The sequence below is a fragment of the Naegleria gruberi genome (genome assembly GCF_000004985.1).
Source record: "Naegleria gruberi genomic scaffold NAEGRscaffold_20, whole genome shotgun sequence".
Classification (NCBI taxonomy): domain Eukaryota; phylum Heterolobosea; class Eutetramitea; order Acrasida; family Naegleriidae; genus Naegleria; species Naegleria gruberi.
This window is the reverse complement of record NW_003163307.1, coordinates 28,224-52,065: the sequence shown is the minus strand read 5'-3', so window position 1 is coordinate 52,065 and position 23,842 is coordinate 28,224. Positions and strand designations below refer to the sequence as shown.

At 34.9% G+C, this 23,842-nt stretch overlaps 9 protein-coding genes and 1 non-coding gene across 10 annotated transcripts; 5 read left to right on the top strand and 5 right to left on the bottom strand.

Moving 5' to 3' along the window:
- Window positions 1-376: 376 nt before the first annotated feature.
- NAEGRDRAFT_48567 (uncharacterized protein) lies at window positions 377-1,216 on the bottom strand (the record flags this gene model as incomplete). The annotated part of the gene is made up of 1 exon (XM_002677807.1): window positions 377-1,216. The coding sequence occupies one exon, from the start codon at window positions 1,214-1,216 to the stop codon at window positions 377-379; it is 840 nt and encodes a 279-aa protein (XP_002677853.1).
- A 903-nt stretch (window positions 1,217-2,119) lies between these two features.
- On the top strand, window positions 2,120-3,154 carry NAEGRDRAFT_48566 (uncharacterized protein; the record flags this gene model as incomplete). Its single annotated transcript, XM_002677898.1, has 1 exon — window positions 2,120-3,154. One exon carries the CDS (start codon window positions 2,120-2,122, stop codon window positions 3,152-3,154), a length of 1,035 nt encoding a protein of 344 aa, XP_002677944.1.
- A 186-nt stretch (window positions 3,155-3,340) lies between these two features.
- On the bottom strand, window positions 3,341-4,072 carry NAEGRDRAFT_66776 (uncharacterized protein; the record flags this gene model as incomplete). Its single annotated transcript, XM_002677806.1, has 1 exon — window positions 3,341-4,072. One exon carries the CDS (start codon window positions 4,070-4,072, stop codon window positions 3,341-3,343), a length of 732 nt encoding a protein of 243 aa, XP_002677852.1.
- A 618-nt stretch (window positions 4,073-4,690) lies between these two features.
- On the bottom strand, window positions 4,691-4,761 carry NAEGRDRAFT_t274. Its single transcript has one exon. It is a non-coding gene; the product is annotated as a tRNA-Gly (tRNA).
- A 113-nt stretch (window positions 4,762-4,874) lies between these two features.
- On the top strand, window positions 4,875-9,842 carry NAEGRDRAFT_48564 (uncharacterized protein; the record flags this gene model as incomplete). The annotated part of the gene is made up of 3 exons (XM_002677897.1): window positions 4,875-4,917; window positions 5,272-6,038; window positions 6,699-9,842. The coding sequence occupies 3 exons, from the start codon at window positions 4,875-4,877 to the stop codon at window positions 9,840-9,842; spliced, it is 3,954 nt and encodes a 1,317-aa protein (XP_002677943.1).
- A 24-nt stretch (window positions 9,843-9,866) lies between these two features.
- Window positions 9,867-12,229, bottom strand: NAEGRDRAFT_79487 (acyl-coenzyme A oxidase; the record flags this gene model as incomplete). The annotated part of the gene is made up of 2 exons (XM_002677805.1): window positions 9,867-11,516; window positions 11,600-12,229. 2 exons carry the CDS (start codon window positions 12,227-12,229, stop codon window positions 9,894-9,896), a joined length of 2,253 nt encoding a protein of 750 aa, XP_002677851.1. The 3' UTR covers window positions 9,867-9,893.
- Window positions 12,230-12,810: 581 nt separating this feature from the next.
- NAEGRDRAFT_79486 (uncharacterized protein) lies at window positions 12,811-14,048 on the top strand (the record flags this gene model as incomplete). The annotated part of the gene is made up of 1 exon (XM_002677896.1): window positions 12,811-14,048. One exon carries the CDS (start codon window positions 12,811-12,813, stop codon window positions 13,123-13,125), a length of 315 nt encoding a protein of 104 aa, XP_002677942.1. The 3' UTR covers window positions 13,126-14,048.
- A 1,086-nt stretch (window positions 14,049-15,134) lies between these two features.
- NAEGRDRAFT_66770 (uncharacterized protein) lies at window positions 15,135-16,244 on the bottom strand (the record flags this gene model as incomplete). The annotated part of the gene is made up of 1 exon (XM_002677804.1): window positions 15,135-16,244. The coding sequence occupies one exon, from the start codon at window positions 16,242-16,244 to the stop codon at window positions 15,135-15,137; it is 1,110 nt and encodes a 369-aa protein (XP_002677850.1).
- A 340-nt stretch (window positions 16,245-16,584) lies between these two features.
- NAEGRDRAFT_66769 (uncharacterized protein) lies at window positions 16,585-17,184 on the top strand (the record flags this gene model as incomplete). The annotated part of the gene is made up of 1 exon (XM_002677895.1): window positions 16,585-17,184. The coding sequence occupies one exon, from the start codon at window positions 16,585-16,587 to the stop codon at window positions 17,182-17,184; it is 600 nt and encodes a 199-aa protein (XP_002677941.1).
- A 454-nt stretch (window positions 17,185-17,638) lies between these two features.
- Window positions 17,639-23,781, top strand: NAEGRDRAFT_57833 (leucine rich repeat domain-containing protein; the record flags this gene model as incomplete). The annotated part of the gene is made up of 2 exons (XM_002677894.1): window positions 17,639-17,862; window positions 17,916-23,781. The coding sequence occupies 2 exons, from the start codon at window positions 17,639-17,641 to the stop codon at window positions 23,761-23,763; spliced, it is 6,072 nt and encodes a 2,023-aa protein (XP_002677940.1). The 3' UTR covers window positions 23,764-23,781.
- Window positions 23,782-23,842: the final 61 nt, after the last annotated feature.

Below are 23,842 nucleotides of genomic sequence, written 5' to 3'. Positions count from 1 at the left end.
AAGATTATCAATTGTAATTGTAACTTCTCTCGGGATGTAAGAGATCTAGCAGAGGAGGAAGTGGAAAGTCAACAAATTTACTTGGAAAAGGAAAAATACGTCTTGTGGAAGTTGGACAATATACCAGGTGAGCAAGAGCAGTGCCTTACTGTAAAACTTATCATGCAGAAACCCCTCGATCCAGAGAACTACAAAAAGCTTGTTTCATCTGTCCATCTCGTGAAATTTGAAGTGCCAAAGAAACGAATGACTAAACTCAAATTGAAAACGTTTGACATTGAACAAGCAAATTGTGTGAAATGGATCAAATACTCTACCATTTCCTCAGGAGGGTATTCGAGTAAATTTATTAAATAAATGATTCTAGATGTACAATTTAGTGGAGAACAGATGATGGAGAAACCTTTCTTTCTTGATATTCCTTCAAAGCTTGTTCCTTAATATCGTGCAATAATTCCTCACACTTGAGTGGAACCATTCCGTGTACAAGCTTAATGTTAGCTTCAATTTGTGAAACGGTATAATTATATTGTTTGGCCAATTCTTGATACTTTTCAAAATCAAAGTTTGCTTGCTTGTAGAACTTCAAACGTCTCTTGTGTAAAATAACTTCAGTAGCACTTTCATAGGTATAATCACGCTTTTGTAAACTAAAGTAAATATAACCACCCATTGCTGTAGTAAAAGTTACAAAGTAAGTGATTGGTTCGACAACGTCCCAACCATAATCAATCCAAGTCATTTTAGCCAAAATGAAAGATTGAGTACACAAGTAACCCAAACCTCCCCACAAAATTCTATTGACAGATTTGGCTGCCTTTCTGTCACATTCTTCCTTTACACGACGGAGTGGAATAAGATCCTTTTCCAATTGTAACAATGAATCTCTTCTCATTTCAATTTCTTGTTCCACAACATCAACATTCAAGTGTTGCAAGAGACGATTAGTGATGAGGTGAGGCTTGAGGATAACGAGTTCCTTCAAAGCTTCATTATCTGGCAATATTAATACATCAGCTGAGTTGTTGAATTGTTCCAACAATGTTTCAGCTTCTTCCCTAGTGACCTTGACCTTTTCTTGAGCAAGTTTGTAGAATTCTTCTCTTGGTATAGAAATTTTGTTATCCTTGTTTAAAAAGTCCTTGAAAGTTTGGATTCTAGTATGTCTATCAATAGCTCTGATATCACTATTATCCGAGAAGTTGAGAGCATTCATGGATGTTGAGAAGTTTCTTGCTGTTATTATTGTTGTTTGTAGAGTAAATATTTTGGTCGATGATCAAGAAATATTATTATTATTTGATGAGAGATATTGTTTTAACATGAAGATCATAGTGAAATTAATCATCATAAAGATCCATTATTATTATAGCAGTGTAAATATATTATCATCAAATGATGACAATGATCAAAGAAGAGAGCAAATGGAGGAATACAAAAAATTCCATCATGATTGGTAAAAAATGTTCATCAATATATTTAAACAAACAATATAAAACATGATCAAAACCTACCTGAAGAACCTTGGATCATCATCTTCAATGCTGCTGGTCTACCAGAGAGAATCTTATTGCTCTTGTGAGCAGTCATGGAAACAGCTGTGGAAAAGATCATTTTTTTAAATTTTATAAAAAAATAACTTTCTGGATCATGACGAGTACTTGAAAGTTTATGAGCGTCATCTCATGATGGTGAAGCTGGGGTGAAGGGAATTTTGGGATGAACATGTTGGAATCCTATGAAAAGGGCAGAGAGGAAGATCACATGTGGATTATTAGGTTTTGATGTTGACTATATTATTTGGAATTATTGTTGGTGGCTTTGTGAAAATTTAGTAATTATTTGATGATTAATATTATTCGAAATCACACAGATCTATGACCATGTGATATTCTCAGTGTTCCACAAATTGTCACTACACCTTTTCAAATTGAAATTGCCTCTCATTAAAGAGAGAGAATTGAAAATTAGGCTTGTTTCTTCCTCCGATAACAATACTCTTAGCGAGTCAGCCTTGATTCACTACATTGAAAAACAGCCTCAAACACAGAAAAGCCAAGAACTCCAACTCGAAAAAAACACCTCAACAACAAACACACCTTTCTCTCTGTATACTACTATGGTAAAACCTCTAAGATATAACAACAACTCGATGATTCGTTCGTATGGTGGTGGTGGAGGTCCTTCTGCAGAACAATCGAACAAGCCTTATTCTTCTCTCTATTGTGAAGATGAGAGCCTATTCAAAGTTGATACGAAACTCTACACTAAAGAGGAGTTGGAGGAGCAGCAGCAAACAGCCTCATCGCATGAATCTCCATTCTTCTCTATGGGACAATCATTCGAATCAGCATTATCATTAGCTAGAGAAGAACAAGATGATTCATTTGCATTCATAGAGTTTGGAAAGGAGTCATCATCATCATCAACTGATCCATATCATATTTCACCTCGTAAGATTGAAAGAAATGTTGCACCACCAAAGGGTCACTTTGTCAGAAGAACTATCAAAAAGAAGAATCATTGTGACGATAAAGGAGAGGAGAAGGCTTTGAATTTCAACTTTAACTTTCAGACAAAGAGGCTTGACGAATCCAAGAGAAATGCTCTCAAGGCTTTTTATAACAATGTGAAGAGAATAGAGTCAAATCTCAAACAACCTTTGCATGTCTACCTGAAGGAAAATGAAGAAAAGGGATTTATTGGCAAGTTTTCCAATGCTACCAATTCATTCAAAACAATGAATCAATCTGATCAGCAATATGATGCAATGGATGACCATCCTGATTTCCAATCTTTGAGAATGATGGAAAGAGACTATAATCCTGTAGGTCGTCGTTTTAGAGGTGGTGGAGGTTTTGGAAGGAGAAGAATGATAAATATGAGAAGACTGGAAGAAGAAGAAGAATATAGTAGATATGTTATGAAAATGGAAGAAGAAGAAATGGTAAGGAGAATGGAAGTCATGGAAAATTATCCAGGAATGGGAAGATTTACCAACCCATGTTTTTCTCAACCAACACAACCAACATTCAGCATTTCGCCTACATCACCAGACTCTCCACATTCAATCAATCTAATGGATGAAGATAGCCCACCTCTCGATATGTCCACAAGTGACGAACAAACAAGGGACTTTTTCGCTCAGCTCTAAAGATGGACATACGATCTTCCGATTAAGCGCCTTTGATTTCGGTGTCAAATGGACTTTTCTGTGCATTGAGAAATAAATTAAGATTTATGTACAGATTAAGGTAGTGGTTATGGAGGTTTGTGGGGTTGTGTTTGAGAGTGATAACATTAAACAATGTGTGAGTTTGGTGGGTGAGCCTTTTCCCAGCTACTGTTTTCTAGAAGCAGTCGATGCAGAAGAAGAAGCATCGTGTTGTTGCACCATCTTTTTGCTAAACATCATCTCTGCACGCGAATCAGCAGAGCCAACTCTCTCCATAATAATTTCTGGCTCATCTGCAAATCTAATTTGTTTCAAGCCCTTTTCTCGCATTGACCTACTCTTGGTAAGTGTCTTTTCTTTCAATCTATCACATCCATTTGGTTTTAAACAGGGAAGTGAGTTTTGTTTCAGGAGGGAATGTGAGGAGTTATCTGATGTAGAATCTTCTATTGGATATTCTGGAATATCTATTGGTACAGGTGAGAGGATTTTCTTATATAGATCAGGTTTTGAGGATTTTCTCATGATTGTTCCTGAACCACCAGGTCCTGGTGATATATTTTGATTGTTTGAATCATCACTTGATATGAAATATTTTGACATTCGGGAGGAGGCATGTCTTAATGTACTGTTGCTAATACTGCTCGTGCTTGTGCTACTGGTGGAGCTTGTATTCGAGCTGCTTATACTAGTGCTGACAATTCCAAGGCTATTCTTTCGAGAGTAGCAAGTCGTGTTGTGAAGTGGTTGCTGTTGAGGTTGATGAAAATTCATTTTCACTTGTTGGTGATGTGAAAGTGATTCAAGTGGTTTAATAGGAGGTCTATTTCTATAATGTTCCTCAAATCTGTATTCCTCTTCAAAGTGTTTAATGATAGCACTTGTAAAACTTCCCATGTTGTTGATTAAGGTTTGTTGGTGTTCAGAAGATGGAATTTGCTCAGTACTTGTTGTGTTGTTTTTTTGGTCCTTAGTAAATATTAAAAGACTCGGGCAATTTCAACTCTCAAAGAGATGTTCTTAAATGTGTATTTTCTAAGGTTTCTTATTTGTGTGCAATGCCGCTTCGGGCAATTTTTCGCTGAAGGAGTGAAGATTTTTGGTATCTCAAACCCTTAACCAATCATTGTTAAAAATTGAAGACAAGATGAGAATTAGCCATTATCTCTATATTGTTTTTGGCGATTTTCATTTCACAATGACCAGGTTGGTAAAGAATATCCTCATTGGGAATCGTTAAAATCCATTGGTGATTAGAATTCATGTTGACGGCATGTTTTCAAGGAGATTTTCAATAGATTGAATCTGTATTGTTGTTGTTAAAAAGTTAGTAGGCATCTTTTTTTAGCATATTTTTTAGGTTAAAAAATGCTATTTGGAAGGAGGTGAATATCTCGATGATTACTGTTCTAAATTGAGAGAAAATACAGATTATTGTACAAATACATGTCTTCTATGAGTGGTAGAAAAATAATTCAAATTACTTCAAAAAAGAATGAATAAAAAGATAATTCATGCGTCGACCGGGAATTGAACCCGGGTCACGGCGATGGCAACGCCGTATTCTACCACTAAACCATCGACGCTTCACATTCATAAAAATAAATTCTTCATATACAGACAAAAACAGCGTTGCCTTAGAGTTAAAAATTAGATGTGCTGTATACATCTAATCAAAATTCCATTAAGATGGAGGACCATGAGAATTGCTGGAGGAACAATCTCTCCCGATAATGAAGAAGGTACAAATTCGGTGATTGGAGAACCAGTATGGATGAAGGAAAGAGCACCACAATATTTCATCCCACTAAACGACAACAACAAGACGGCTCATCATTACAAAAATTTTGGCTGGAAATTAAGCACAGCTCCCCTCAAGTCGTTTAATAAGAAATTGGCCAGAAAAATATTGTAGTGTGAAATTTATTCTTTAACTGAAAAGGATTGTCAGATTTTCTTTATTGAGGGCAATAGTTTAAAAATTTTGAATTTGGAAACCCTTAAGGTAAATTCCAAATATGAGCATCTATCTAGAATAGTTTTGCCAGGTAAAATGAAAATAATGGATAATGGTGATATTTATCTATGCCTTCTAGATTCTTTGACTATTGTCAAAGCCGTAACTAGTCAAACGGAACTAGTTCGTCAAGATAAAACCTCCTCTATTTCATCCTTTGATGTACTTTCAAATGGTGATTTCATTATTGCCTTAAAATTTGGATCATTCCTTTTCAAGCTTAAAACAGATGGAACTTGGGAAAGGTTTATCGATGTGAAAATGCCATCATCTGTTTTGATTAACAGTAAGGATGAAATACATGTTGCCCATGAAATGTTTGTGAGTAAGGTTGTGGATGGTAAATTGGTGAGAATTGTTGGTTCTGATGCTACAACTACTTCTTATTCCAACCCTTTGGAAACTCGATTCGTTTCAATTGATTCTCTCTGTTTTGGTGAAACAGAAGATGAAATTTACTTTACCGAACCAACTCGTTTCGTATGGAAAGTAAAAGGAAATACTCTTACCAAGGTTGCAGGTGGCTTGGGTGATGGACTTCCAGCAACAGAGGCCAAAATTCAAGAAGTTTCCTCCTTCTTTGTCAGTGTTGAAGGCGAAATGGTTATTGCAGATACACAAGATCATGTTATTAGAAAAGTTTCAAAGGAGGGCATCATTTCTACTCTCTATGGTATTCCTGGAGTGTCTGGATACAATACAGAAAGTGACGCTTCAAAAACACTCTTCAATCAACCTAAAGATATTCACTACACCAATGATGGTGACTTGTATGTATTTGATTCGAAAAATAACCTCATTAGAAGAATCTCAAAAGGAATTATCACGACAATTGTTGGCTCGAAGGTAAAGAGCTTGGTCGTTCCACTTGAAGGGAGGAGAGGAAATGAAACCTATTTGATGCAACCTGTTTCGTATTCAATCTCTCCTAATGGTCAATATATCTTCTTCTCATCAATTGGAAGAGTGTATCGCTTGAAACTTGGAGATGAAAATGCTTTGTCCTTCTACTTTGTGGATCAAACAGAAAGGTTCATAATGAAGGCAGTTCCATTTTGTCCTGAAGGTTTCAGAATCTCATTCTAGCTACCACATGAAAAAGAATTCTTCCTCACAGGCAAGAGAAATCAGAGCAACATGCTCATCAACAAGAGGAAGATCAACATTTCATTTGTCTAGCCGTTTAAAATTTAAAAAAACTATCATCATGACCTCATGCTCGACACTATTTTCATCAAACACAACAACAATTTATCGTATGGTGAAATAATCAAAAGTAGAATCCATAATGTACCTACTACTACAGTAGTACCGTATAATTTTCATCACATCTATTAAAAAATGTCCTCCTCCGTTCCTTCCTCATCAACAATGAAAGTAATAACAACTCTTAGAAGAATAATGCCAATGATGAGTGTTATTGTGATGATCATAATGACGAGGCTGGTTTCAAGTCAGCAATTAAGGAAGAATGAACAAGCTGGTCAAAGGTATGCTCCTCTCCAGTACAATATTTCAACCATTGCTGGTGGAGAAACATTATTATCACCTGATGAATTGCCAATCGGAAGACCTCTATCAATGGATTACTATCAAAATTATCTATTTGTTGTAGATGGAATGAGTGGTCTGATAAAGAGGTTATCTCTTATTGAGGGTGAGCCTTCTAAGGTTGTTGAGGTTATTGCTGGAGTTTCTGGTTTTGTTGGATGGTTTGAATCACAGATGGCCACACAACAGAAAATCTCTCCTCATGCCTTGACTGTTTCCAAGAAGAGTGGGCAAGTTTACTTTGTGGAAACTTTTGGAAATGAAATTAAAAAGATTGATTCAAGTGGAAGGATTGTTCTAGTGGCTTCTAATAGTAGAAATAATGAGAGGTGTCAAGTTGATTCAGAAACAACTGTAGAAAATCCTGGTTTTTTACAAATTCAAGATCTTTTTCATTCCAGTGAAGGAAGTGAGGAATATTTGTACGTTGTTGAAACACACAATCATTGGATAAGGAAGATTGAATTATCGAGTGGTAACATTACAATAGTTGCTGGAAAATGTGGAAAGAGTGGAGATGCTGATGATTCTGTTGTGGAATCAAATGATCTCTTGACTAATCCTAGTTCTGTTTTTGTAAAGTATGATTCAAAGAGTGGAAAGACAATAGTTTACATTACTGATACCTATAATATTAGAAAGGTTGAGAATGGTATTGTTACAATCATTGCTGGTAAGGGAGTAGATCTTCCTGTTATTGATGGTTACATCGCCACGAATGTCAGTATTGTACCTCACAAGATCTTTGTCAACCACAATAATGAAATCCTATTCACAGAATTGAGTTTTGATGGTGTTAGGAAAATAACATCTGAAGGAAAGATTTTCTCCATTCCAAGTTCTAAAATCACTCTTCCTTACTCATTGATTCAATTCGAAAATAGTGCTGATATTTATGTAGCCAGTGTTCAAAGCAATATCATCTTTAAGATTGATGGAAATGGGCAAGTCACAAATTCTTTTGGTAATGGTGAAAAGTTCTACTTTGGTAATGGTAAACCTGCCATTCAATCCCAATCAACTCCTCATCACATTCATGTAACGTCAAAGAATGGAAGGGATATTGTTACCCTAGTCGACCACTTGGAATATCCTAAAATTCGTACCATTGCAAATTCAATCATTACTCATACATTGGGAGTAAAATCAGCCATCTCCACTCACAAATACCTAGATGATTTGCCTTTAAATAAGGTTAAATTGGAGAATCACCCTAATATTATGGCTCAAAGAGTTGGCAATGATGTTTATTTCACACAGGATGACACTATTTATAAATTCTCATCAGCCACTGGGAAGGTTATTCGAGTTGCTGGAACCAGACATCACTATTATGGAGATGGCTCATTAGCTACAAGTGCTCTCCTCTATCATCCATTATCAGTCTTTTATTCCAATCAATTAGAAATGGTATTAATTGCTGATACCAAAAATCAAAGAATCAGAGCAATCAATAAGAAGGGCATTATTTCAACTCTTGTTGGAATGGATAGCTCTGCAATTATCAATACGTTCATTGAAGAACCACTGGCGATCTTTGAAAGAAATGGTTTAATATACTTTTCAACAGGATCTGAAGTTAAAAAAGTGAATATTGAAGAAAAGAAAATGGAAACTGTTTTAGGAAGTGGTGTTACAGGTGTGAGTGATATTAGAAATAGAACAGCTACTGATATTCAATTGGATTTCCCAGAAGGTTTATATGTTACTGAAGATGACAAACTCTATGTAGCAGATGCAAACAATAATAGAATTTTGAAAGTAGTTGGTGACATGGTTGAAATTGTTACACAGGGAGCTGACTATTTCATTAGACCATCAAGTATTGCTGTAAATTCAAAAGAAGAAATTTATATGACAGACATGTTGGACGGAAAAGTGAAAAGGATTTCACCAAACGGAAATATCTCCACAGTATTTGAAGTTTATGGACCTCAACACTTGATTCTTTCCAAAAGTGATGATATTTATGTAACACATTTGCCTGGCTCTTTAAGCAAGTTTTCAGAAGGTAAATTGACCCTTTTAGTTGGAAATATTACAGTTTCTGCCAATGATTTGAGTGACCCAACAAGGTTTCATTTCACATTCCTTAATGGCTTGTCATTTGGAGAAACAGAGCAAGACATATTATTTACTGAACCTAAAAAGGGATTAATAAGAAAACTATCGAATGGATTGGTCAAAACTATTGGCGGTGGAATAGGTGATGGCTTACCAGCAAATCAGGCACTATTATATGATCCTGGCTCTTTCATAGTGACTCCTGAGGATGAGATTTTAATTGCTGACTCTGGTCATCATGTTATTAGAAAAGTTTCAAAAAATGGTATAATGTCAACACTTTATGGAATTCCTGGGGTTCATGGCTATAACGATGAAACAGATGCATCCAAAGCTTTGCTTAATAGCCCAACTCATATGAGTCTTACGAAGAATGGCGATTTATTCTTTGTGGATCAGAGAAATTTCATTATTAGAAAGATTTCTAAAGGAATTATTTCAACAGTTATTGGAAAACCTCATCAACACTCATTCATCAGAGAAGGTTCAAAAGGAAAGGACACTTTATTGTCATACCCAGCTAGCATCCTAGCTAATGACCAATATGTTCTATTTACGGAACACTCAAGTAGTGGAATATTCAAACTTTTGTGGAGAGAGGAGAATGCCATAGTGGAAAGAATAGCAGGATTTGATTTTGGTTACAATGGGGATGGTGATGCCAAACCAACAAGATTAACCTTTTCTCGTTCCCTCTCCTTCTCAAGTGATGGACTATCTGTTTACTTTACTGACGACGAGAGTGATAGAATTAGAATGTTGACTCCTTACTGCTCAAACAGTGATTATAAGGTTTCTGATACAATGCAAGCTTGTGTATTGACTCCTATAGTGAACCCCCTTCCTGTTTATTCTCCACAAGTTCAAGCAAGCAGTGGGCACTCATATATTCTGGCATTGGTTTCAATCTCATTAATTTCATTCAGTGTATTGTTAGTAACGCTGATTGGAACCGTTTACCATATTCGAAAGAATACCAAAAACTACCATCATACATTGGAAAATGGTGAAACTCCTCAATCTAACTTCCATTAAGTGAATTTCAAATTTAACTTCAATAAATAAAAACTGTTTTATACAATATATTTACAAATCAATTTCCATGACATCGTTAGTTTCTCTTTCATCTCTGACAACTTGTTTCTTGTTGACCTTCTTGGCTGTGACCATCTTGCCAACAATATCAGCATTACCCTTATTTCTAGTGAGAGCATAATCAAGAATGTGGTGAACATAATTACCATGATCTCTCTTACCAATTGGAGCATCAAGAAGGAAGTCTGGGAAACCGAAAGCATCGACCAAGGAAACAGCATGGACTCTTAATTCATCACACAACCATTCAATCATGTTTTGGATGGCAGAGAACTTGTTCTTCTTAATGAGGTCAAGGAATTCACCAATATTCTTAGACATGGTATCCAAAGCAAACAAGTCAGCCATCAATTTCAAAATACGCTTAAGTTCAGAATCAGTGATATTTTCAATTTCACTGAGGAAGTCTTGGAGAGCAACTTGTTCAACATAAGCTCTACCCAAACGAATGAGTTTTGGAAGAGATTCATTGAAAGCATGGAACATGCCTTGCTTCTTCTTTCTACCATTAATTTCAATGGCACATTCTTGGAGCAATTTGGCAGTTCTGTATTCAAAAGCTTGGAGATGGAATTCAGAATTTCTCAAGTGCTTCTTACTGGCAAATCTAGTAATGACTGGATTTCTCTTTGTGAGCATACCACCAACTTGCTTTCTAATATAATTGATAGAATCAGAAATCATTTCACCAGTGAATTGTCTACTGAATTCCTTCAACAAGAAACCACCCAATTGTTGGATGAGAACAGTGTTATCACCTTCAAAGGTTTGGAAAACATCGTGATCATCACGAACAGCACCCAAACGGTTATATGCAGAGTAAGCATGACCACCACACATTTCTCTGAGGGTTTGCAAATATTCTTGAGTATCCCAAGTGATAACAGCCTTAACACCAGCAGCAAGGGCGTGAACTTCTTGTAATTCATCGTCACTGACCTTTTCCAAGTGCATTCTGCAATACTTCTTGATAACCTTTCTCTTGGTAAATTCATAGGCATAGGCAGAGGCAATGATTGGCATCAACTTGACCTTGTGTGACTTGTAGTCAAGAATTGGTTGTTCTGGTAAATCCTTTCCAGGACCAAATTGACATCTTTGACTAGCATAACGAGTAGCAATCATAAGGGCAGCTCTTCTGCAATTAATTGAACCACTGATGAGGGTAACTCTACCAGTAATCAATTCACCCAAAACAGCAGCAAATCTTCTGTCTGGATTTTCATAGTCAGACTTGTAACTCTTGGTATTCAAATCAATACCTCCAAATCTGTCCAACAAATTATCATATGGAACACGAACATTGGTAAATTCCAAGAAGCCATTGTCAATACCGTGCAAACCAATCTTGTCACCACAGTCACCAGCAATAACACCAGGCATGAGTTTATGTGTTTGGGCATCTCTGATTGGACAGAGGAATGCATGGACACCATAATCCTTACCCTTCAAAATGAGTCTGGCAAAGACAGTAGCCATAACACCGTGACAAGCAGCATTACCGAGCCACCACTTTACAGCACCCTTATTTGGAGTGTTGATAATGAATTCGTTAGTATTTTCATCAAAAGTGGCAGTAGTTTGGAGTTGTCTGACATTACTTCCGTGTTCAATCTGTAATTATTAATTATCCAATAGAAGATAATGAAATCGGAAATGATTGTGTTAAAAAATCAAATATAAAACAAATAACATACTTCAGTCATGGCAAACATACCAGGAAGCTCAATACATTCAGCTGCCTTCAAATACTTGTCGTGATGCTTCTTAGTACCCAAATTGAGGATACTACCAGCGAAAAGAACCAATTGGACACCTAACTTGACATTACTTGATGATTCAATGAGACCAGTATTTTCCAATCTGTTAAGAATGAGTTCTGGTGTCTTTTTCATATCCGAAATACGATAGAGACCTGACTTGCAGAGGAAGGCAACTTGTTGAAGAGTCAATTCTCTGGCTTCTTCCTTTGGCATATTTGTGGATCTCTTGAGCAAGAGTGGATTATCAAGGAATTTATACATGGCCTTCTTATCAAAACTGCCATTCAACCAAGCTTGCATCTTTTTGACATCAAAAGTATGGTTATAGTTGTATGAAATACTGCTGTAACGATCATTTTCTTCGTTTGGATAAGTATAACCAAGAGTTGGATTTGCTTGAATGATTTGGCCAGCACAAACTTGTTGTTCAATAGTACTGCTGCTGTTGTTGCTGCTGCTTGCTTGTTGAGCAAGAGGTGATGTTGTTGAAGGAACCAAGTGATTCAAATGGACAGCCAAACGTCTATTAGCAGATGTATTATTATTGGAAATTAGAGAAGACATGATATTCGGAATGATCTATTAAAAATTTAATAAAATAATAATAATATTATTTTTGATGATGGTGATGGAAATTGTATGATAGCGATGAAGCTTCAAAAAGCAGCCAAATCTAGGTAATGTACAGGAGAGAAGGGATTGGAAGAGAATTGCCGCTTTTTTTTAATGTAAATTTTTTTTAACGACAAGAGTGCGAAGTTTATTTTAAAACTCAAAGTTTTCTCCTATTCTCCAAAGATCGCAGCTGTAGACATGGAGATTACAAAACTTGAATTTGCCCAAAATTGTGATGAGGGCAATAAAATTATGAATGTACGATGTTGACCATTGTTGAATAGATGGCTCAGTGAAGTGGTTTTGTTGTATAACAGAAGTTTTGTATCAATTCCTTAGTGAAATAGTTTGTTGTTTGTGAGGATTTAAGATAGTTATTTTTACGTTTCCTTATTGGTATAATTGAAGCTCGATGAACATAATTGAAATTAATTTAATAAATTAAGTATTTTTATTATTACGTACTTGAATCCAAACAGTAAATGAGAACCTTTTAAAATAATAATAATATTTAAAAATATTTAAAAAAAATGGTTTTGTATGACGATGAGGATTTCGAGGATTATGATAATGCTCTAAATTCCATAGTTGTACCTCCTCCTCTTCCACCATCAGCAACGCTCGATTTTAAAGAAAATAAGATTTTTACCCTTTCATCAGAATTTTCGGGACAACCAGCAGTCTGTAAGAGGGAAATTGTTCTAGATTCGGCAGAGGAGGAAATGTTTGATGAATATGAAAAAGTATACGAAGAGTTGAGGAATAAATTCGAGGAGAGCAAACAGCAATTGTTTGACTCTATTAAACAAGAATATGGAGAAACCTTTGATGACGATGATGAATAACTTTTTATCGGAACTTGAAATCAATTTGGTAGTACTGTTGGTGATGATATCTAATGATCCATTATTTAAATATCTTTATTGGCAAATGATAGTAATATCACTCGTACTTGTAGTATTATCATCTGTTAAATATTTAAAATTGGATTGAAAGTGTTGGAGTGAGGTTTTGGAAATTAATTTAGTCTGATGAAAGGAAAAGTGCCAACCACCTACACTAATTTCACTGTTGGGCACAAGACCATCTTCATTGAATGCATGATAGAAAGCAGAACTGCCATCATCGAATAAAAATGTTGGAGTAACATCATTACATGGTTGACCTAGTATGATGCATCCCTTGTCATTGAGGAAGAAGGTAGCAAGAGAGGAGCATAAAACTCTTTGAGGAATGAACGGTTTGATAGTTCCTACCATTTGATCTCTTTCATATATTAATGCATATGGATCTTTGGAAACTTCTTGCTTTCTATTTGGATTACTTCTTCTTTTTGGAGGTTCGTTCAACTTTATGAATGGGAAGAGAGGAAATTGAATCAATTTGAATGATATTTCAGAAGTACTTGTACTAAGGAAAACATCACCACATTCCAGAATTGCTGCCATGTGTCGATAACCACATGAAATATCTTGAATACGCTCTCCTTGGAAGAGTGTTGGTACGATTTCAAATTGTTGAATCGTATCATTGAAAGAACAAAGCTGATGAGAACCATCCGTACAATTCTCAATAATTATAAATGATTTTTCAGCTCCACAAACTCCCTTAATGATTGTTGACTTTCCAAAAATTTCAGGTAATGGTACATTCTTTAAGAATGTGAACGGTTCATAATTCTTGTCAATTATATTATTTTCCTTGTGTTTGCATAAATAGACTTGATTTCTATTATTTACAAATATAAAGGTTGATGCCAATGAGCCAGAATAGATGCTTTTCAATTCATTTCTGCTCTTGTAATCAGTAATGTGGAGCATACTCTTGGAATAATCATCAAATATTGTTATTGAATCATCCTTCATTCTCAAACAAATTGAATGATTCGAGCAATGAATTTCTCCAAGGTCTGTATTGTTCCCAATCTTGTATTGCAATCGTTTTAGGTTGTCGCCCCACATTTGGTCATTATTTTTCTGATGGTTGACTTTATGATATTTAAATCTTGCAACCTTACCAGAAAGTCGAATTGCATTACCAGATGTCTTCTTTGCCTCTCCGATATGTTTGATAAATAGCTTGTTTGAGAAGGTTCTGAAAACGGTAAAGTTGCCTCCAGATATTATTTCACGAACAATGGATTTAGAAGGCAAGTGAAGAGTCCTTTTGCATGATGACAGCTCTGTATTGTTTGCTGTTGCATCCTGATGTATTCCACTGTTGTTAGCATTATTCGAAATGCATGCTTGAAATCCAAAAGCCAATAATTCAAATTCCTTCCTTGCAACATGTCTTTCCTTCTTTCCAACACGTTCATGTTGTTTTCTCCTATGAATCGAATTACCCATCTTTTCCTATTGTCCAATTAATTTTCTTTCCTAATTGACTGCGCACTATACAAGACCTTTCGTATTGAAACCCTTTTTTGTTTTAATTGCCGATCTTTGTCCAACAAGAGAGAAAATGAAACGCTGAGCAAAACGCGATGTCGACTCTTTTTTTTCTGTTTGTTTTAAAGCGAAGTTTGTTATGGAGGGAAAACATTTTTGCAATGTAGATACAATTCGAATAGTAGATGCAATTGCAATTACGTTGTATTAGAAAGTGTTAGTATTGAAACATGTCAGTGATCGAATGATGAAAAGGAAAATTCTTGTGAGAGTGACTTTTTTGATTGGAAAGATTTTCATGACATGGCTTACTGATATTCATGTTGTATTATGTTAAAAGATCAAAAATGAAATTGTGAAGTTAATTATACTGTTGTGTCATGGTGTCACCAATCAGTGGTCTGCAAATACAATAGTAAAATACATTGTAAAGATATTAGCTAATAGGTTTATCAACCATAAGCTTAGTAAAATTCTTCAGATTCAGTTCTTGTAAGAATAACTCTGTTTCCATTTGATTTATCCAAACTGAAAGTAACCTTAAGAACATCATAATAACCACCTCCAGCATTATAGTACAATGGAAATAGTTCATTCAGCATGTAGGAATCTAATTTGGCTTCTTGATTCTTCCAATCATCATGAATTTCCAAATAATCAACAGAGTATCTGAATAATTCCAATAAAAGCCATGATTTAACGTTAATATTAGGACAAAAATCCAAATCACTGATTCCTCCTTCCATTACCATCTCCTCAGTGTATTTTTCACCAACAATGTTTCGGGTTTCATACATTTTACAATTTGGCTCTTTCAATTTGCAAACTAATCTTTCCAAGAACCAATCCAGGAAAATATCCTTGTAATCTTCCAGTAAAATAGTTAGCAAAATGAAAGCAAAAGATTCTCTCCTCGCAAAGTAATCCAAGTTGACTTGGTAATTTTCTGAAACTGGAATAACATTGATTATATCATTATACAAATTTGGTACATAATCACCTAGTGAAAGCATTTCATAGAAAAAGCAACAAGCATAAATTCCTTTGAGTTTTCCTTTTTTTCTATCCAAATCATCAATCTTATCAATTTCATTTCGAATATTAAACGGAAATTCAAATATTGAACTCTCAGAGGGTAGTTCAATAGTTTTACGAATCTTTGGTTGGAAGGGTGATTTCCACTCTTTCACCAAATCAACATTTCCATAATGGCTTTCTCCCAATATCTTTATAACTTGATGCTTTTTAACTTGCATCTTTTTTGGAAGTTTTAAAAATTGCAATTGAACAACTTTCATCCAATCCACGCTATCTTCATTGGAATTGTTCGGATACGCTTCCCAGTACTCTTTCTCACCTCCTTCCAATCCAATTGTCCTATCTCCTCTTAAAATTCCAATAAAAACATCATCGCGCCACATTCTCTGAAGTGATCGGATGGCTCGGAGCCAAGTCTTGCTAATTCTAATAAATTTCAAACGATCATCCAGTGGTAGAAAAGGTGCAATAACAGTAATAACATCTTCCGTTATCGTGAACAACTCAAAATCTCCTCCCCATTCATGTGATGACATTTTTTTGGAAAACTTAGTTTTTCTTTTTACAAAAACCTCAAAAAAATGGCACGAACCAAACAAACATACAGAAAATCAACAGGTGGAAAAGCACCACGCGCTCTTCTTAGGTCTGGAAAGGATAGTAGTACAAGTGGTGGATTACTTTAGTCGTAAAATTATTACACCAGAAGAATTGAATAAGAAACGAAAGGATTTTAGAGAAGAAAGAGAGGAGAAGAAAAGGGTAAAGTTAACTAAAGAAATAACTCAAATATTAGTATTTCAAGATGTGGAGGTTAAGTGTCAATCTTCCGATGATAGTGGTGAAATTAATCTTTTCAAAATGTTGAAGAACAAAATGGCTCATCATGTGTGTTCGGAGAAATGTTCTCCTCATATTCCAAAGATTAACTACGCAGCAATCAATGCTAATGATATCTTTGATGATAATGTTATTTTAAATGTTGCATTTTGTAATAGTCTTTGTGATGTAAAATGTCCAGAATCTGATTGTTTATTTGCTATGGAAATTTTCAAAGAATTTATTCAAGAAAATGATGAATTTGAGGCCAATTTGACCAATATTGAATTACATCCTACACATGAGGTGAAAGACAAGATATTTGTAAGTGAATCAAATGTGGATAGAGTGGCTAGCTTAATTGTTGAGTATAGAAAATGTGGCAAAATGTGTCTCTATAAGAAAGTTGATTATGACTTTGAGATTTTGATTTTATTGATTAATGAGTTTGAATATCTATATTTTGGTCATGCACATGGTCATGCATTTTATGGAATGCCAGGATTGACGTATTTGAGCTCAGATGGTAGTTCCCCTGAAGTGTCTAAATTGTTTCCAAAGAAAGTGAACGATTCATTTGTTCCAATTCCATTGAATGAATTATTGGAAAGTGCCAATTATTTTCTTGAATCATTACTCCTTGATCGTTATCATTAAATAATATAATGCTGATATGCAAAGCGGTATCAAGAATACCCTATTTTACTAATGTTTATTAATTTCAGTTAAAACTTGGTATTCTTCTCATTCGCTTGTCAAACCGTTACCTAAAAGTCAGCTGTCAATAACAAAATTCCTCCATCATAAAAAAAATCATCACACCAAAAACAAATCATCACATTGTGGATTCCTTTTCTTCTTCACAAAACAAACCACAAAAAACCCTAGGATTCAACACTGTACCATAGAACATTGTTCTTACCTCATCAAGTAAACAATCTAGAAGCGAACAACAATAGAAAAGAACAATCATTGCGATAATCATTTCCTATATATTTTCGCAATCAACAAAAAAACATCAAAAGCAACAAACAACAACAACTAATAACACGGCATAAATAGCCTAAGAAAATTCCCTCCAAAATTACCAAAATTAAAATCTACAATAAGTATGCCAATCGATAAAAAAAAGCGAAACTTTCTCCTTACGCCCGATCGCTTCTATTCGGATCTCGATGAAGAGGCTTTTAAGAGATTGTGTACGAAGGATGTAACAAAAAAGTTGTCCTACCCTATCTATTTGGATTTTTCTAATGAAAAGTTTCAACTTTCATCGTTGGGTGCTGTGAAGGCTGTGATGAAGGGTGCATCGAGTGTGAAAGAGTTGGATATTAGGTAGGTTTTATATTCTTTCACAACTAATTAATTATTTTCTTTTTAAATTATAGCAATAATCAATTTAAAGAAATTGACAAGAATTTTGAAATATTTTCCAGATTGAAAAGATTATACGCCTCACATAATGAAATTCACAAATGTCTCTTTAGTAATGCTCATGTACATTTGGTGCGTTTGGACTTGTCACACAATTCGCTCTCATCAATACCAGAATCTATTTCACAACTGATCAATTTGGAATCTTTGGATATTTCGTATAACATGATTTGTAATGGTTTAGAATCTTTGACAAGATTACACACCTGTGTGAAATTGAAAGATTTGAACATGTCATTTAATCAATTGGATATGAATAAGGAAAAGTTGGATAACTTTTTAGGAGAGCTCAAGTTAGGATTTAAAAAAATCAAAGCTATCAATTTTGATTCGAATCCTTTCGTTATGAAATTAATGAATTATAGGACTTTATTTATTTCCAGATTGCCAATTGTTAGCCTGGATGGAAAGGAAGTTCTCTCCAAGGAAAGAAGGGCTGCTCTTCAAGGTGTTGAAGGTACTGTTCAACCACTCTTCTTTGATGAAGTTGGTGAACAATTGAAGGGTACTTCAAGAGGTCTCATGAAACGTGTTCCATCTTTTAATAATTTGTTCAGTGTTTTGCAAACATCTCTGAAGGATGAGCCAATAACCATGCATGAAGATAATAGTGGACGTAGACCAACCATCGTTGAGAGCATTAAAGAACAAACCCACTTTGAAAAGATTAATGAAGTTTTGGAAAATACCTCACAAGTATATTTACTTGTTGCTGGTCAAAAACTTTTAAGAACTATGAAACAATTGCTAGCCAACATTTCTGATATTTCAATGAAACTTCATGAAGATGACCCAAATACTATTGGTTTGAATGGTTATGTCAAATTTATTGAATTATTGAAGGGATACGTTTCAAGAGATGAAACACATACCACTAGAGAATGTTTCATTCGTTGCATTGTCACAAGTTTTGGCTTTTTCAGTAAGAGTCTAGACAGTGCAACAAGAGAGGAAGTTCAAGGACTCACAGAATTGGGTAAATTCTTGTTCTGGAATAATAATAGTGAAATTCTCAAAATTACCAACCAATGCTTGCATCAATTCATATTGGGTCAAAAAGGCAAATATAACCAACACCCAATCAGTAATTTATGCAATGTATTGAAATACTTTGAAGATTACGATCCTTTAACAACACCAAAGATTTCCACTCCTCAAGAATTGAACAGAATGAGTATCAAACTCAAACAACCACTCAGTTTAGATGATCAAAGTAATACGTCTTCACCAAGCTTCCTTGTTCCAAACTTTTCCGATAGAAGACGTTCATCATATGTTGGACCAATCGATGATGACATTTCACCAAAGAAATCGCCAAGCTCATCATTTACAGAGGACACTAATAATAGTCTCTTGACAGCAGCTAAAGGTAAAAAATTGCAAGGCATATCCAAATTCTATCAAGAATACATGACCAACCAATTCAAATCCTTCTCCAACATGATTGACGATCTTCCAAATGAAGTTGTTCAACTTCAGATTCAGAGTACAAACTTGCTTGTCAAAACTTTCAATTTCAATGATTCAATGGTTTTGGCAATGACTGAATCCGACTTTTTCGATCACTTGATGGAGGTAATTATCAAATCACATGAAGGTTTCCTTAATTCTCCAACGAAACCAACTGTATTACAACCTCAAGTTCAAAAGTACAATCTTCTCTTGAAACTTTTCATTGCAACTTCTGCCTGTGCTGAAAAATTCACTGGAAAAATCATCACTCTCACAGAATATCTTACCAAAGCTGTTTACTTTGCCAAGACTCAAGACGAAAAAGAATGTACAGAAATCAATGATGATATCATTCATCAATTAATAACAGGCTTTAATCAAACCCATTTTGCAACCTGTTTACCAACTATCCAAATTGCATTATCTAGTGTGTGTCATGTTTCTAAAATTAAGGATGACATGTTCCAACAAAGAAAATTTATGGATTTGTTATTAGGCACTCTGAAACATTTTCTACAAATTGGAATTTCTAATATGAATATCAAACAAGTATCTGGTGCTATTGAATCAGTGGACACTCTTTTATCAATTTATCACCACAAGATGGTCAAACATCAAACTCAATATGTTACCTCTAGTAGAACTCTCGTTAGAGCTGGAGATTCTAATCAAATGACTGACGAATCCTATCGTTTGCAAGGAATGCAATTAATGATCAATTTAAATCAAATCCATGATTTACAGGATGTTTTACTTCAATTTATTCAAGAAGAAAATTTGCAAAACATTCTCATCAATCCAACTCTTGGTGTACCATTGGTTTCAACAATTTTGCATCTCATTCAAATGCTTCCATTATTGAATATTAACAAACACTTGAAAATGATCAATGATTCAAAGTATTGTGCTGACTTACAAACTAGACTTCTCAATCTTGTACTAGTCAATACAAACACGCAATCAGCCTCAAGTAACACACTAGATTCCGGAAATAGTACCATATCTGTCTCTAGTTCTTTGGAATTGAATGGATTGGCAGCTAGTTGCTTTATTACAGTAATCAGAGAGACTAACATTGAAAAGGATTTGTTGAAGAGAGTAGTAACAGCTATTAGTGCCTTGTCCAGAGAGGCAGGTTATAGAGGAACAAAGCTCAACCACTCCTTTGAATTAACATCCCTTCTCGGTATTCTTTCTCATGTAAAGAAGGAAGAATTATTGTCGGAATATAAGGATATCCTTCTCATACAATTACTTAAAATTATTCAACAGCTTACAGTTGACTTATCAACCAAGCAACTTTATTATAACTTGATTGATAATTGTATTAGGCTCTTGAAAGTTTTGCAACCTTCTCCTCCTCCAGAACAATTAGACTTTGAGCAATATGGTAAATTATTCATATTAATTACCAAGCAAGAGCAACAAATAGAAAGAGAAAATTCGCAACTGTATACTATTGAAAACTTTGAACAAAATGCATCTTTCAATGGTATTGGTATACAAATTAGTGATACTTCCAGCAGAAATCAAACTCTTACTGTAGAGTCTTTACCACTCTTCTCCAATCAGTATATTATTCTTCTCAAATGCATTTCAGAGTTGGACATTTCGAGCTTTGTTTGTCTTCGAGTCATGATCAACCTCGTTGGCGCTTTGGAATCCATGTCTACACCCAAATTCGATAAAGAATTCGGAGAGGAACAAAAGGAAAGACGTCAAATGGTTATTACCTTATTACAAAATATTATGACACTTGTTTCAAAGCCAACAGCACTCTCTGAGAATAACCAAGGAAAGCTCTCCACAACAGAATTGAGAAGAGTAAGATGTAAATCCTTGAGAAAATCCATTCAATTATCAACTCGTAGTTTTGAATCAATGGAGGCCATGTTTTCCTCTGAAGAAAATGCAAAGAAGAATAATGAAGATAATCGTAGAAATTCCCTTCGAATGAAGAAAAGATCATCCATGAGGGTAAACCCAGAAGAGCTGGCCAGCCAAATCAAACAACCAAACTATGTACAAATGCTCAACTATAGTATGTTTGATCAGTATTCTGCCAACTATTGGAATGAACGCTCCTTTAGTATTTCAAGAGCTTTACATGCATTAATTCTCGATGACGTAGCCTCAGAATGGAGTGATGAGTTGAAACATAATCCATTCAAGATTTTCAATCCATTCTTTATTCACACCAACAACAAGACTGTTTCTGAAGACAGTAAGGATGACCTTACTATATCTGCTGATAGCTCTCTTACAGATATTTCATCATATGACAGCGAAGAGGAAGACGAATCAAATGACGAATCAGCCAAGATTAGAAGAATTCACAGAAAATCTGGTACAAAGAATGAATTTGTTGATTTGTTGAGAAGAAAAAAGCAAAAGGACGCACCAACCGAAGGCACCCATAATCCGCTCACTACTATGTGGTCTTTCTATGATGAAGTCAAGAGCTCCTTTTCGGCAAATGACTTTTACAGACTCGTCTTTTCTGATGAACTTTCTCGTGACAATGTTTATGATGTTATTACACAATCTGTCAATACTACTAAGATTTCTCTTTCTCAACTTTTATCAGATAAGGAACTCAAACATCTCTTCATTGGAACTATTGGTTTAAGATTGATTGCTCTCATCAAACCAACAGATATTAATAATGGACAAATTATTTCCCTCATCTACATGGCTTTATCTAACACATTATTTGGATCATATAGATTAAATCTCTTGGCTGTCAAGATCATGACAGATTTATTGGAATCTGCTCTCCAAAAAACTCAAAGCACTGGTACTGCTCTCCAAAGCATTGCCAACCAAAAAGGAAAGGCCGATGCTTGGCGATCAGTTATCGAGTTGATGGATCAAATAGCCCAAATAATGCAACAAATCAACAATACTATCAGATATAGAATTCAATTCCACTTCTCCCATACCAAACCATTTTCTAGTGATGAAAGACACTTTTTATTCAAGTTTGTCAAGTTGTGGCATTTAATTACAACAAATGTAAGATCTATTCCATTCCATCTAATGAATGATAATAAGGATTACGAAAGTGAGTTATTGAATGATCTCTGTCAAAGCCAATTGCTCAGTTTCTGGATACTTCCTCTTCCTGATTTTGCCGTTTTGCTCAGATTACTCTATTACCATTCCATCACTGAACACTCGACAGACTCTGATGATACTAGAGATAACTTTTTGTTTGGTAACTTGTATAGAATTCAATATCTTGAAGAGTTAACATTACCTTTGTACAGTGTCACTAGTGACAAGCAAGAATTTTCAGGAACTAATATTTCCAATCCACACTCCCAATACATGAACCAAAAACGAAAACTCACTATGATGCTTACTGAAATTTGTGGTGTTTACATGAAATATGATAGATTCAACTTGTACAACATGTTAGACTTTATTGTTAGATTATCACCATTCACTGCCAATGAGCCAGGTAACTCTCTTGAGAGTTCTAACTCTTATTACTCTGTCTTGTCCACTCCTTCCTTGAGAAATTCCTTATTGGAACAAATTTTGAGAGAAGAATCTCTAGTAAGAAGAAGTAATCTCCTGTGCAAGAGTCTTTCTGTTGGTGATGTGTTGAGCTATGACAAGGTGGTCATTAATGGTGAGCCTCTTATTATTGTCCTTCACGAGAAGAAGTTTGGACTCTACACTTACACAGAAGATACCAAGACTGGTAAATTGTTCCTCACTGAATCAAGCTCTACTAATTTCTCTCAAATAGAAGCAATGCATATTGCTTCTCCTTATTCTGGAAAGTATCTCGGACTGAAGACTTCAAATAAGGGCTTTTATGTTATCAACTTTAGCAATGATACATTCACCTCAAAGTTTATTTCACAAATTTCTTCTAAACTTGTAAATACTGAAATTTCTGTAGATTGGAGATTGCACAAACTCCTCCAAACATCAGTCTTTACCTCTGGTGTGGATGAACAATTATTGTTCTACTGTGATGTCCTCTTTACAAACACTGATTCTAAGGAAGAACAATGTTGTTTGGCATTGTCAAATTATGCCCTCTACTTGATCAAGGAAAAACTTTCAGCAGAAAAATTAGGAAAACCTGTGGAAAATTCAAAGGAAATTGACACTTCACTTACATCAAAGATTTGTCAAATTGAAATCAATGAAGTGGTTTTGGACTCTAAAGCTAACCAAGCCATCTCACCAACAACCAAAGTTAAACTCAATTATACAGTTGACAGTGAAAAGAAAGGTAGTATTTATTGTTTGTTCCCTAGTGATTTTGCCAAGATTTCATTCATTGGCAATTTGTATGCTTACCAGTCAACATCAAGCCTTGGACTTGAATAAATCTTTACTCTCCTTACTAATTATTTTAGTTTATTTCAAATAAAGACATTTATTAACAAAAGTTCATTAAAATCAAAGT